General features: G+C 41.9%; 1 protein-coding gene across 2 annotated transcripts in view; it reads left to right on the forward strand.

Annotated features, from left to right (window-relative positions):
- CACNB1 (calcium voltage-gated channel auxiliary subunit beta 1) overlaps positions 1–13,890 on the forward strand; it is a 62,693-nt gene that overhangs the window by 22,487 nt on the left and 26,316 nt on the right. For both annotated transcript variants that reach the window (XM_089531935.1, XM_089531936.1), the window contains exon 3: positions 13,726–13,845. In XM_089531935.1, coding sequence (XP_089388061.1) covers positions 13,726–13,845 — 120 coding nt within the window. The remainder of the gene's footprint in view (positions 1–13,725; positions 13,846–13,890) is intronic.

The raw sequence follows: 13,890 nt of genomic DNA on the forward strand, positions 1-13,890 counted from the left end.
GAATGCGATTTATCTGATTCACCCTCAAATGTTTTTTTCCCCTGTCAAAACCTGAGAATCGCGTCTTCAAAGCCTTGCAAGATGTGCATCTCTCTATTTATTTGCTCATTAGACCCATCCACTATGCCTGAAGAAGGGTCCGGCTACCAGATTCTAAAGACTGGAAGTAAAAGAGACATCATTTCTGAACTCAGAAAAATGGCCATATGCAACTTTTGAGTGTCTGCAACTGTCATTCCAGCCTCACATGTTGAAAAAATGCCAGGGCCCTGGAGCATGGGTCAAAATGAGCAAGGAGTTAGGGAACACTGTGGGGCAATACATATTTATATTTATTCATTCATTCAGGGAAGTATGAAAGGGGCACAGCCCTCCAAGGTCTTCTGCTGGCCATGTCCTCCTAGCCTCCAACAGATGCCATGGAGGATTTGAGGAAAATTTTAAAGTCAGAACAAAAAATCTGGGTGTGTTTCGGGGATATGTTGGTGGGTACATGCTCTGCATATGATCAGTCCTATGGGGCCAAAATTCTAGTTCTCCACCCTACGGCAATAAGATGTGTTCTGCTAGCCTGGGAGTTAAATTTCCACTGCTCTTGTGTCCCATCCATACTATTCTGACCATAATCCCCAACTACTAGGCATAAATCATTCCTTTCCCTCCCCATGGATCCTGAGTCTTTTCCGAATATTGGGTTCAGAGGATGGGAAAGCATGCAAATGAAATGTCTTCGTTCGTTTAAAGGATGATGAGCATGCATTCCATTAATTTGCACTATCAGATCTGTGCAGAATTTGAACCATCCTTTATGTGCCTTGGGAAGTAGTGTCCCCAGATGAACCTGAGCTTAGCAGATAACCCTGAATACACTTCCTACAATACAGTGAGTCACTGAATGTGTGTGTATGCAGAGCCTGAAAAGGTTATTTTCTTGGGGACTACAGCTCCTCCTATTTACCTGACTGCATAGCAATTGACACGTGGATTCTGGGAAGTGTAGTACAACAAAAAAGTAATTTTTCCAAGCACTGAACATTGGGACCTTCAAATATGATGGAAAGTGGACCCTTTTTAAATAAGTCCCAGTCAGAAAGGGAAAGATCCGATATTTTGGAGGGGTGGGACTGAAACATTTGAAGCTGTGCAGAAGTTTATAACTCATTCTAACCCTTAATATCCAGCATCACAGAGGCTTCCTTTATAATGTTGAGTCTCCACCAGGTGCTGCTCTTTTCCCCACTTTCCCCATCTATCTACTCACCCACTCACCGGCCCACCGCCAAGCCAGAACATTTGCTTTCTACATGCGAGTCAACCAGAATGACTCTTGGCATAGCCTCCCACCCCCACCCAACCCCATTGCTGGGATGTCCAGTCCCTGGGCTAAATATACCCCAGCAGTTTGCAAATGTAGCAGTATGTTTGTAACCCGAGCCCCCAGCAATCGGGCAGAGCCACTGCTGTCCACATAACACCAGGCCCAGGCAGCATGGAGACACCCGACGGCAAAGACTCCAGGCCCGTTTTGGTGAGCACTTGCACTTCCCTCCCTATTTTCCACCCTGGCTTCCCAGGCTTGGGATCCTCCTCCTCAGGAGAGAGATCCCCCCTTACCTGTGCCCTACTGCCTATCCCACCCCATTCTTTCACTAGTTTGGCCCCCAACCCACGTTTGGACTTCTAGAGCTCAGAATAGGTTTGACTGCTGCCCCTTTGGATGGTTTCCATGCCATTGGTAACCCAGCATTCCCATCTCAAGTCATCTCCTGCCAGTCCACTCCACTCCTTTGCCCAACTTCCCCTCTCCTCCTCCCCATCACCTGTATTTACAGGCATAAATCTGTCCTCCGACAGATAGATGATTATCTATATTTGCATATATATAACTTTTTTATGATTTGTGTTATTGCCTATTGTATTTTGTTGTTCTTATGCTGGTCTGTGACCATAATAAATATTTATCTATCTACAGGCATACATCAGTTCTGTAAATTTGCTCTATACATCTAAAATATATCTATCCCCATGTTAAGCACAGTTAGAACCTTTTTTTATTCCTACATGTACTAGCTGTTGGGCTGCTCCCAAATGTGTTGATAATATTAGAGTATAGCTTCCAGGTGGTACTTATTTGATTGGTAGGCTACTAACCTTGAGCTATTTAGGAACCAGGTTTAAGGATGAAGGTGATTTTTGTGTGCGTGTTTGTTTTTTATCCCTGGAAATGATAACATTTGGGACCTGGATGTGTGTCAACTGCTTTTAAAATGCAGTAATTGACCGTAAATATGTGCAAATGCTGTAGTTTTCAGGGGATGGGGAAAGCATATATTTTAAATACTAAGCTTTCCAGATATCGTTCGTGAAATGTCACCCATAAGAGCAGAGAACAGAATCATGAACATGGTTTATTGCGGCATCTGGTAATATAACATGAGGTAACATACAAGTAAGCATCGTGGGGTCTATGTCTACCCGGTTACCTAACTCATATTCAACCTGTTACGTTGTAATCCCTTCTACACTTAGTAAGAATGTGGATTAATTGCTCCTAAGTGTGCTTCTAACACCTTTATTGCTGCCATGATTAGTCAGAGATAAAGATAGTCTCCCATGTACTGGAAAGTATTTTTATTATTATTATTGTATGTGTTAGGGTTGTTGCGAATCCACATCAGCAGCGTTGAGTCTAGCACCAAGAAATTGTGACAGTCTTGAGATTTACTGAAACTAGACAAAGACTGTGTGATCTTCTTCATGGGCCAGCTGACTCCAAACGTCAGCTCTGTTTCCCACTTGGATATTGTAACTCATCCTACAAACTTCCCCACGCTGGCACCTTCCAGGTGTGATGGACTGCAGCTCCCCTCATTCTCAGCCAACATGGCTATTGCCCATGCCAGATGCGTCTCATGTCACCAGGCAGATGGGTTTTAGGTTCCTTGTCAGTATTGTGGCCAAACCTTTACTAGTGTGCAATGGCAGAGAAAGGTTGGTTTGTATTTTGTAGACTCTGCATAGATAGTTCAAGCTTTCAAGGAGGAGGTTAATGGCTAAGAATGGGCTATGGGAATAAACTTTCCTCTTAGCAACCTGTTTTCATACCTGTTAAGATGGGAGATGGCTCATGGATACATGCTGCAATTGCCTTTATTTGATTCTGGGGGAAATTTGATGTAATTGCTTCGAGAATAGGGCTCATGGTAAAGCCCTAACTTGTTTTTATTTTCATGTGTGTGCTTGTGGATATAAATTTACTTCTTCGGCTGGAGTACTGCATTTCATAATGATGTAAGAGACTAACACTGCTACTTCTTTGAAACCTATATAAGCCTTGGAAATCCATCTTCTATAGGGTGGGAGAATATCCTAGTCTGGTGACCCCATTGGCCAGCCACAAGGGAATAGAATGTCTAGGTCCAAAACACACTGCAGAAATAATCCAGTTTGAAACCACTTTAACTGGTTTCAGTGCTCGGGCATTCTAGGAACTGTAGTTTTGGGAGCCATTTAGCCTTCTCTGTCACAGAGCCCTGAGGACAAAATAAACTAGAATTCCCATGATTCCCTCACACTGAGCCAAGGACTGTGTCCTTCTACTGCACCATTTACCACCCATAAAGCTTATCTTACAGGAGTGATGTACATTTTCAGTATGAAATGAAATCTTGGGGAGGTCTTGGGGTCCTATCATACTACATTGGTGGTATTCAAATGCTTTACACTTGGGACCCCTCCTTTACATCTGTATGCAGATGTTGCAATTCCCCTCCCTTGATGTAGTAGATGAATAAAAATATTTTATTTAGTGTGCATATTTTCATTCACACATTCATGTATTTTCATATTTTAACATTTTATAAGGAAATAGTTCAAATCAATATTTAAATCAATGTATGTGTAGGTTTTAGACATAAAACAGTTTGGGAGGAGAGGAAGGCTCATGGCTTTCATGTCTGCCCCCCCTCCCCGAGCAACTCTTGCGCTTCTCCTGGGGGCTCGTCTCACCATTTGAAAACCATTGCACTACATGATTACAATAGTGTGATTCCACTTTAACTGCCATGGTTCCACTCCATAGAATCCTGGGATTTGCAGTTTGGAAAGCAGAGGGGCATTTAAGAATTCCCAACCAGAGCAGATCACAACCCCCCCCCCCCTGGATTCTGTAGGATGTTGCCATAACAGTTAAAGTGAAATACAGCACAATAATTGTGTAGTGTGAAAGGGCTCCTGGAACTGCAGATGCTCAGACCTGGAGTTTTGGGGGTTAAAGGATAGAAGCTTCTCTTTTTCCTTTGTTATTCCCAGAAGTTCAGGATGGGAGATGGAGAGAGATATGAGTGCAAGACAGGAAACTAATTCCCAAGTTGTATGGAGCAATAAAATGTGATCTGTTGCAGACAGGTATAATCTGTATTATGAGAGCAGGAGGCACATAGTGGTAGAATGTGTGCTTTACCTGTGAAAGCAGAGCTTGGAAAAGTTACCTTTTTGAACAACAACACTCAGAATGTTCAAGCCATTTTAGGGGATTTTGAGGGGTGTAGTAATGTCTAAACTCTGTGGTAAAGGATTGTATGCCTGGGAAAGACTTAAGCTTGAAACCTCTCAACTAGATGGCCCAGTGGTCCTATTCAATATTAATCCACTTCTTAAATTCCAGAGCATATGAGACAATCCTATATATGTCAACTCAGAAATGAACAAGATATTGATGTTGATTTATAAGGACCCTAAATGGGTTGGGGGCATAGTATTTGTTTGAATGACTCTCCTGGCATGCCCAGCTCAGAATATGAACAAGCCAGAAACATGTCAAAAGACCCCAGCACCCAGAAAATGAGGGTGATGTTTCAGAGAATCATTCAAGAGAGGAAAAGTCTTTGAAATCTTTGAAATGATTCCCACTCCTGATCTTGCTTGTGAATGATAGCTAGAGAGTAACTGTCACAATTTGGCAAGGACAGTCATATTATTATTATTCCACTTTTTTCTCCCCAAATTGCGACTCAGAGCAGCTTACAATTTGAAAGAACAGTACTATTAAAAACATTCAAAAGAGAGCATTAAAATAGAATTGAATTATTACTGTATTAAAATAGATCGCTCATTAAAAGAATAAAATGCAAGTAAAAAGATAAAAACACTTAAAAACAGTACACTATAAAACAGTATAACACCCCCCAGCCCATCTTTTAAAGACTTTCTGTTTTAAAAACCTGTCTGACTAAGGGGCTTTACAGACGGCTCCTAAGGGGTGAAGGGATGCCTCCCCTTTCCCTGCCAACAACCACACGCCATGCCCCAAAACCAACAGGTCTGTGGAAAGGGTGACATAGCTGCTGGTGCCGTGACTTTTCGGCACTCCTTTGGCACAGTGCATGTACACACTGTGCCAAGGGAGCACCATGATGCCTCCTGCCATGTAGTGGGGCACGCAGTATCACACTGGCATGGGGGCAGAGTCGGGAGCGCAGGGTATAGTTGCCATACCCCCACTCTGCTTCGATGCTGGTGTTTATCGCTGATCTGTTCAGGGCCTAAAACATCCCAATGAATCCTCTGTCATCCCACTTGCTTTTTAAAAGTCCCATTTTCATTCTCCTCCCACTTTTTCCTTTTGTCCTCAGCTTACTTCCATTGCTGCAAACTGCATTCAAAGTGCAAATTAATTTGTACTTAGACAGGCCAAAATAAAGCTGCTTTGGGTCACTTTGGAGGTATGCTGTTTAAATGATGCGTGCGTCATAAGAGGCCGGAAGCTGCTCCAAAGCCACGCTCCAGTCCTAAAGATTGGAGCACAGCTTTGGTGCAGCTTCTGGCCTCTTAAGATGTGTGTGCCTATTTTCAACTGTGAAATGTTGGGGCGGCTTGCCTGAGAAGACCCTATGAAATTCATGGGGTAGCAATAAGTCGACATGCAACTTGAAGACACATAGACAGAAAGGGGAAGAGTGGCTTGAGTGAGTGCCTTCTTGGTTGTGGGATCCTCATAGTGGAATTATTTGTGTTTGGAGATGTGTCAAGCTTCTTTGATAACCATTTTGACAGTTGTGTAATATGTGCTACTTTATTGAAATCAAAGATATAACCGTGTTAGCCTGTAAATTCAGTACTTGTAGCACCTTTGAGACTAACTGAAAGAAAGAAGTTGTCAGCATAAGCCTTTGTAGATTTCAGTCTACTTCCTCAGAGCCATTTGAGACTTAAGTCTACGAAAGCTCATGCTGGCAACTTCTTTCAGTTAGTCTCAAAGGTGCTACAAGACCTCTTTATTTATTGAGATTGTTAGATCATTGTTATGGTGTCAGTACCCCCAGAAGCTGTAATTTATTTCTTTTTTAAAAAGGCAGATGTCTTAATACACATTCTTTGCTTTCAAGCCAATTAGCACTCTTGGAAACCTCCAGGAAATACTAACATGTTGAAAACAAAATGCACACTTCCACACACTTTGTTTTAAAGCCAAACTCATGCCATGAAATTTAATTTCAGTGGAAGAGCAATGTGGAGAGGCGAATCATAATTTTCTCTTAAAATTTATTTATCTATTTATTTATTTAAAATGTATTTATTTCTTTTCTACCTCTGATGCTTTCATCACCAGTGCAATTTGTCCATTGGCCATGTGTTACAAGGTGCACAGAGAGCATCCACCTAGAAGTGCAAAATAACCTGAAACAAGCATGCCTTGTTTGAAACCCATTGGGCATGCCTTGTTTGAAACACAAAAATACATTTTCTTCTTGCTTTGCTGCATTTCTTTACATCTGTCTGTCTGTGGCCATCTGTATTCACTTTTAGGTACATGCTCTGTCCTCCATTAGCAGCAGTCGCATATGGCGCAAATAGCATAAGAGGTAGTTTTAAATGTCTCATGTGAAATAGGCCAAAGATTTTAGATTGGAAACCAAACTCTGTAGTTCAAAATGGCAAATCTAATTTTTTTCCACAAATTTTTGTGTTATTTTATTTCACTCCAAATTTTTCAGAAGGAATAATGCTATAGACAGGAATGCTAAATGAATGAGTGAATGGTGAATGAGAACGGGGCTTATGATTACATTGGAAGGCAATGGTTAGACACTGTAGCTTCTAAAGGCAAGAGGTCCATGTGGCATAGTTAGTGTTCAGTGCTGGCTTTGGAAACAGAATATCCAAGTTCAAATTCCTGTTCAGCAGTGAAACTCAAAAGCTCTCAGGGGGTTGCTCTGAGGACAAAATAAGTCCAACTGTGTTATGATGAACGCTCGTGCCAGAATGGAAGAGAAATCTTAAACACACGGATAAAGACCCAAGACTGTTTTGGGAAAGTAAGGGCAATTTTCAACAAACAGATATAGGCACTGGGTTCCAAATGCACCACATGAGCACTGGGTACAAAATGCTAGGAAGCTGGATTATGGAAATGTGCAGGAGGAACTCCTTTGTATAGCCACAAAATTTTTGTACCTATTTCACTCAGATGAAAGCAAGCAAGCTGCTATTCCTAGGATTCTGGTTATTTCCCCAGTGGATCTGCCAGTCCATAATTCATAATTCAGACATGGCCTGGTATATTCAACTTTAAAACACAGTGCCTGTGGTCCAGTAAGCCACAAGCAAGCATACAAGGTTTCCGCTGTTTATTCTGGAGATGTAAAGACCTCAGTTATTAATTGTTAATGCGAACAGACCATTTTGTTGTTGAATCAAGACAGGTTTCAGTAACTTCAAATAATGTGGCTACAGATGGCCACACACATATACACACATATAACTGAGCTACAGATCAGCTTTGCTAATAAATGACACATAAAGGAATAAGCCAATTGCATCTCTGAGGCACGTCATCATCTCTTGGCACTTTCTAACTCTAGTCTGAAGATCGAAAGCACTGGAGGCAAAGACGCTGTCGAACCAGAAAGCCTCTCGGCTGGGTTTTCCTCTTCCTGCTCCCTCTAAAAGTTGTGGGGGGGGGGGAGCAGGGAGGGAAGATAGCTGTTGTCTGCACTTGGATTTGCCATTCTTTTGCCCCACAGAGCCTCCACAGCCTCTGGCTCTTTTGGACACTTTGAATACTGACTTCCCCTCCTCCATGCTCAGTTGGTGGTGGTGGTGGGTTTAGGGGTGCTGGTGGCGTGCCCACACCTCACTGCTGTTGCCGGTGCCACCTCTGCTTCCCAGGATGTATCTGTATGAGCTGGATGATGTTTCTGAGGTGGTGAGTAATGCCTTGGCTGATTTTGGAACAGCCCCTTCTACCATGTATGCCTCCCTATTGCTTTCTCTTCTCCCATTCTGCCTTGAACCCACCATCTGACAATGACTGCTTACAGGTTTCTCATTTTTTGTCTAACCCCTTGGCCCCACACCACCTTTTAATCATAGAATAATACAGTTGGAAGAGACCGCAAGGGCCATCCAGTCCAACTGCCTGCCATGCAGGAAATCTTAATCAAAGCATCCCCGACAGATGGCCATCCAGCCTCTGTTTAAAGACCTCCAAGGAAGGAGACTCTGCTCTTTTGGACACCAGCATAAATAGTACAAAAAGCTATGTGGATATTTTGCAGCCCCAAATAAATCAAAAGCTCTGAAAACGTACAGAACATTTGAAGGACTTTTAAGAGAATGCTGTCTTGTTTTTAATTGTAATTTTTAACATTACTTTTTATCCTTTTAAGTGTATGTTTTAAATTGTTACTAGTTTAATTCTGTTTTAATGTTGACTTTTTGTTTGTTTTTAAGTACAGTTGGTCCTCCGTATCCACAGATTCTTTCTCTGTGGATTCAGTTATCCACAACTTGAATATATATATATATATATATATATATATATAAATTCCAAAAAGCAAACCTTGATTTTATCATCTTTATATAAGGGACACCATTTTACTATGCCACTGTATTTAATGGTACGTGAGCATCCACAGATTTTGGTGTCCATGGGAGATCCTGGAACCAAGCCCCAATGGATACCAAGGGCCACTATACAGTTACCCTCCTAACTTGCAGATCTGAGATCCATGACCTCAACTGTGCACGGAGGGGTGACCTCCATTATTTCTAATGGTGCATGCGCCCAGGGACGCACCCTATTCAGACCTATGAGCCTTGAAAACATGCGAGCCTCTGTTTTTGCTGGGCGGGGGGAGGCCCTCCTATTGTCCCCCGCACAATATGAGGGCCAACTGTATATTGTAATCATTTTAATTTGTAATCTGCTTTGCATCCCAACTGTGACAAAAATGCGGGGTATAAATGCAGATGATAGCAGCAAGAGAAGGAGCAGCAACAAAATATCCCTTTCTGAAACATTTCAGGTTGTGTGGCTGGAAATGGAAGTCCTCAAAGAGCCAGTACAACTGGCTGGGTGAAACAGAACTCCTTGATTTACACATACACACCTCTCTTTTGCTCTGCACTAGGGAATTTGTCGTTATCTTAGCTTTGCCTCTGTTTTAAAAATTGGATTTAATTCACATTTCATGGAATCGTGACAGGAGTATGCTGGAAACCACCTTGTCATTTTTGTGCAGAATCTTTTATTGTTGTTTTGTTATTGTAGCTAATCTCCTCCAAGCCCACTTCCTCCTAAATGCCAGATGTTGGTGAGCATCAGGATGATGTTACTATACTAGTAATAACCCTCTCATGTTCACACCCTTTGCAGGCCTGAATCTTGTGAGTTCTGCATAGGATTCTCAGAGTCAAAACTGGAATAAGCTCCTGTGTACTTAAAGTAGTTGTGCAGAAGAGAGTATTTCAGCAGCCATAGGTTATTACCTGCCTGGGTGATAAGCAACACCTGCTGAATTTCTCTCTTTTACACAACCGTTAAAGGCACAAGTGTGCTCTACAGATTTCAGTCTGGCAACCGTAATTCTGCATATATTGACTGCTTTTCTAATTTGTCCCATTGTTGTGGCTTGGAGAAGCTCCATCACATGTGGCCTTCTCATCTGGAGTAGAACCAGAGGCAAAGTTCAGTTACAAACATTTGGGGAGAGAGTAGTAGTAAGAAGCAGGAAACTATTTTTGCTCTGAAATACCAAGAGCTATCTGGTTTAGTCCTAGCAAGATGCTCATTTGAGAGTTGAACTTTGGGCTGCCACTGGAGCAATTTGCTAGCCTGCCATGCAAGTACTTTCTTTGTTGGATTCTGCCTTCCTCTTTCTTTATCTTGATTTTTCTTGGTGAGGATGGGTATCCAGTCTGCTGTACCTTTGGAAGGTGAAAAGTCATTCTTCTCAACAGCACATGTGCTCTTTAAGTACAGTGGGTTCTTGGTATCTGCTGGGTTTGGTTCTAGGACCTGATGTGGATACCAAAATCCATGGATGCTCAAGTCTCATTAAATACAGTGGCTTAGTAAAATGGTGTCCCTTATATAAAATGGCAAAATCAATGTTTGCTTTCTGGAATTTATATATTTTTGAATATTTTCAAGCTATGGATGGTTGAATCCATGGATTCAGAAGGCCAACTGTAAAGGAAGACTGATGGTATGCGTATGAGTTTTCCTTTTATTCATTTCTGCATTTGGATAAAGGCCTGCATCATGTTTGCATATTTCACTTTTGTTGTTGTTGTGTGCCTTCAAGTTGTTTCCAACTTATGGAGACCTTAAGTGACCCTATAATGAGATTTTTTTGGCAAGGTTTCTTCAGAGGGGCTTTGCCATTGTCTTCCCCTGAGGCTGAGAGAGTGTAACTTGCCCAAGGTTTTATGTGAGTTTTATGACCGAGCTGGGTATTGAACCCTAGCCTCCAGAGTCGTATTCCAGCGCTCAAACCTCTACGCCATGCTGGCTCTCAAGGAGGTATAAAAGACTATGGCAAAGTGTGGCTTTAACAAATGGGCACTATACCTCTGATGGCAGAAATGTATTTTTGAAAAGCAATCAGCATCAAATGGAAAGAGTAGTAGATAGGCTTTTATTCTTGAGAAGTAGTCTGTACTGAATGGGGTTGGCATAGATGCTCCTGGCTTCCATCCTGCCAGATAGATTGACAGCTGCCCCAGGAGTTCTTGCTTCCTAGAGAGTTCTCAGCTCAGCTTTTGCAGTAAACCCATCTCCCACACTAGCCTCATGGGGGGCTGCTAATGAACGTGACATTTCAGACCCTCACTCTCACCCCAGTCAAGCTACCTGTGTTCAAGAATGCATGGAGATTTAATGATCCATTCATCAAAAGAATTATTATTTTTATTCCTTCTGAAAGAAGAACGTTAAAAAGAATCTGAGTAATTACAGATCTACAGGTTAATTAAAAAACACAGCAACAGTTCTATTAGACAATGATTATGATGGTTTTGGTAAGCAGACAGATTATAACTTTCTGAAATCTTTCATTTTAACAACCAGAGCTGCTTAATGGAATAAGGTGACTGTACTGAATATGGTATTGCTCTGTCTAGGTTGAGGATAGTTGAGGAGTGAGCAACCACAGAGAAAGTTTCCAGTGTTGTTGATAATAGTTTATTTATTGTATCAGCAATTACTATGAATAATCTAAAACATTATATTAGAATTAATAATAATTATAATCCAATGTACACATTCTTGGAAGCAACAACCATTACATTTAGTAGCGCTTACTACAAAGTAAACAGGTATAATACTTGTAAGAGGATCAAGAATCTATTCGAATACCCTTTTTAAAGAAAAAGGTTATTCGTTTAACTTTTTTCTTTTACTGGATTCATCATAATTTACTACTACAGAACTGGATTAGAAACAAAGTTGTTGTGTGTTTTTTGTACTCCTCTCTGTGATATTAAAGGCTTTTCTTGCTTTACAGAAATGGTTAAAATGTGGTTTTAGGCAAAGTTAATTTTTTTTATAAGTTACTTCAAACTCCACATCTGAAAAACTCTTACCGGCACCTATCAGCAGTGGCCTTACTATGACTGTGGTAATGTTCATGAGCCTCCGGCTGTAGCATATCCTAAGTTTGATTTAATTTGGACTTTAAACTACTGTAAGCAATCAAGTGATCCCTCACAATGCCACTCATCACTACTTCACAGAACAATGCAAATTAATAATCTGCCAATGGAGGAAACTTTCATGCTTCTGTTGAAGTAGACTACTGTCCACAAAGCATTCTGCAAAATATTATTCAGCTTTAGAACATCAGACACTTGTTTCTGCTGCAGAAAACTAACATGTCTACTGCCCTGAAAACTTTGAAAGATATTATTTTGTGTAAGGAAAAAAAATATTTCAAAGCAAGTGTAAATCCAGTGTGGCAGATCTGTTGTGTGCGTGTCTCCTGTCACCTATGATGACCCATGAATTCCATAGGGTTTTCTCAGGCAAAGAATACTCAGAGGTGACTTTGCCAGTTCTTTCCTCCACAGTATAACCTAAAGCACCTGGAATTCATTGGTGGTTTTCCATTCAAGTTCTAACCAGAGCTGATGCTGCTTAGCTTGAAAGATCATATAGGATCTGGTACCTTTAGGATATTTAGACCTGCCAAATTGCATAACCTCTAACGTTTCACAGATGAAAACTGGAACATGTGTGGCCAAACAGTATGAGAGTATGATGAAGATGGCAAAATTGTTTATGAGTAAAAAGGACGAACGCAAACTAGGAGAAGGTGTAGCAGTTTGCTTTTGCCTGAGCCTACTGAGCAGGACAAGATTCTCACCCCTGCCCTCTGCCTCCACTGAGTTAAAGAAGTGCAAACTGGAATATTATAAAAGCAGCTAGAAGAATTGGATGAGGGAGGAATCATTGGAACTATTCCTGCCAAATCAGGACAGTTGAACGGCTTGAAACTGCAGCTTCACAAAGACAGAGGATGCAGCTACACTGTAGAAGTAATAGAGTTTGACACCACTTTAAGTATTGTAGCTTCATCCTGTCAAAGCCTGGGATTTGTAGTTTTACAAGGTATTTAGCCTTCTCTGCCAGAGTGCTGGTGCCCCACAAAACTACAAATCTGTACAGTGGAGCCATGGCAGTTAAAATGGTGTTAAACAGCATTATTTCTAGATGCATCTTCTGTCTTTCGTGTGGTACATACCACCAACAAGCGGCGTACTGGCGCCTATTTTAGTGTTAGGGACCATGTGGCAACCGCATGGTCCCTAAGCCTAATACGTGTCAGCGGCATTACAATGGCGGCACCCTGTGTACTCGGGTGCCGCCATTGTGATATAAGTGATGGGTGGTGTCTGCATGTCACCGCACATCGTTTACATAACAAGTGTGCCATTGGCGCACTCGTTATGTCCTCCCTGTGGCAGAAAAAGAACCCGCCATGTGACAGAAAAAGTAGGCCGCCAGCAGGCCGCCCTTTTCAGGCGGTCAGTCCCAGGTCTATGTGAAACTGCAATTTCAAACCTTCCAACTACAGTACAGTGTAGATATGCCCTTAAACTGACTACACCTCAAAGGAAATAACTTTCCAAGTGCCAAAGGAGTGCTATAAAGCTGTGGTGCTGGCAGCTACAGCGCCCTTTCCACAGCACAAAAAGGAGCTGCTTTTTGTAGCTCCTATTTGCACTGCAGAAAGGCCAGATTGGTGCGGTTGCCACATCCCCAATCTGGCAAAGGCAGAGGTGGCTGTAGGCTGCCCCTAAGATCTCAAAAGAGTTTTATCTGAAGGCCACAAGAAGGATCCAAATAGTAGAGTCTTTGCTGATTTCATTGTGTATGTTTAGCCAAAGAGTAATACTCATTCTCACTCTTACCTTTACTCTCTTTCCTATAACTCTCTTTAGGGTTCTGCTGAGTCCTATACCAGTCGTCCTTCTGACTCGGATGTGTCCCTGGAGGAAGACCGTGAAGCCCTACACAAGGAAGCAGAGCGTCAGGCCCTGGCACAGCTAGAGAAAGCCAAGGTAACCACATGTCTGTTGGGTGCTTATAGGAGCTGGCATCCAGTA

This window comes from Sceloporus occidentalis, unplaced genomic scaffold (genome assembly GCF_023333645.1).
Source record: "Sceloporus occidentalis isolate IW3139 unplaced genomic scaffold, rSceOcc1.0.p SCAF_7, whole genome shotgun sequence".
Lineage (NCBI taxonomy): Eukaryota > Metazoa > Chordata > Lepidosauria > Squamata > Phrynosomatidae > Sceloporus > Sceloporus occidentalis.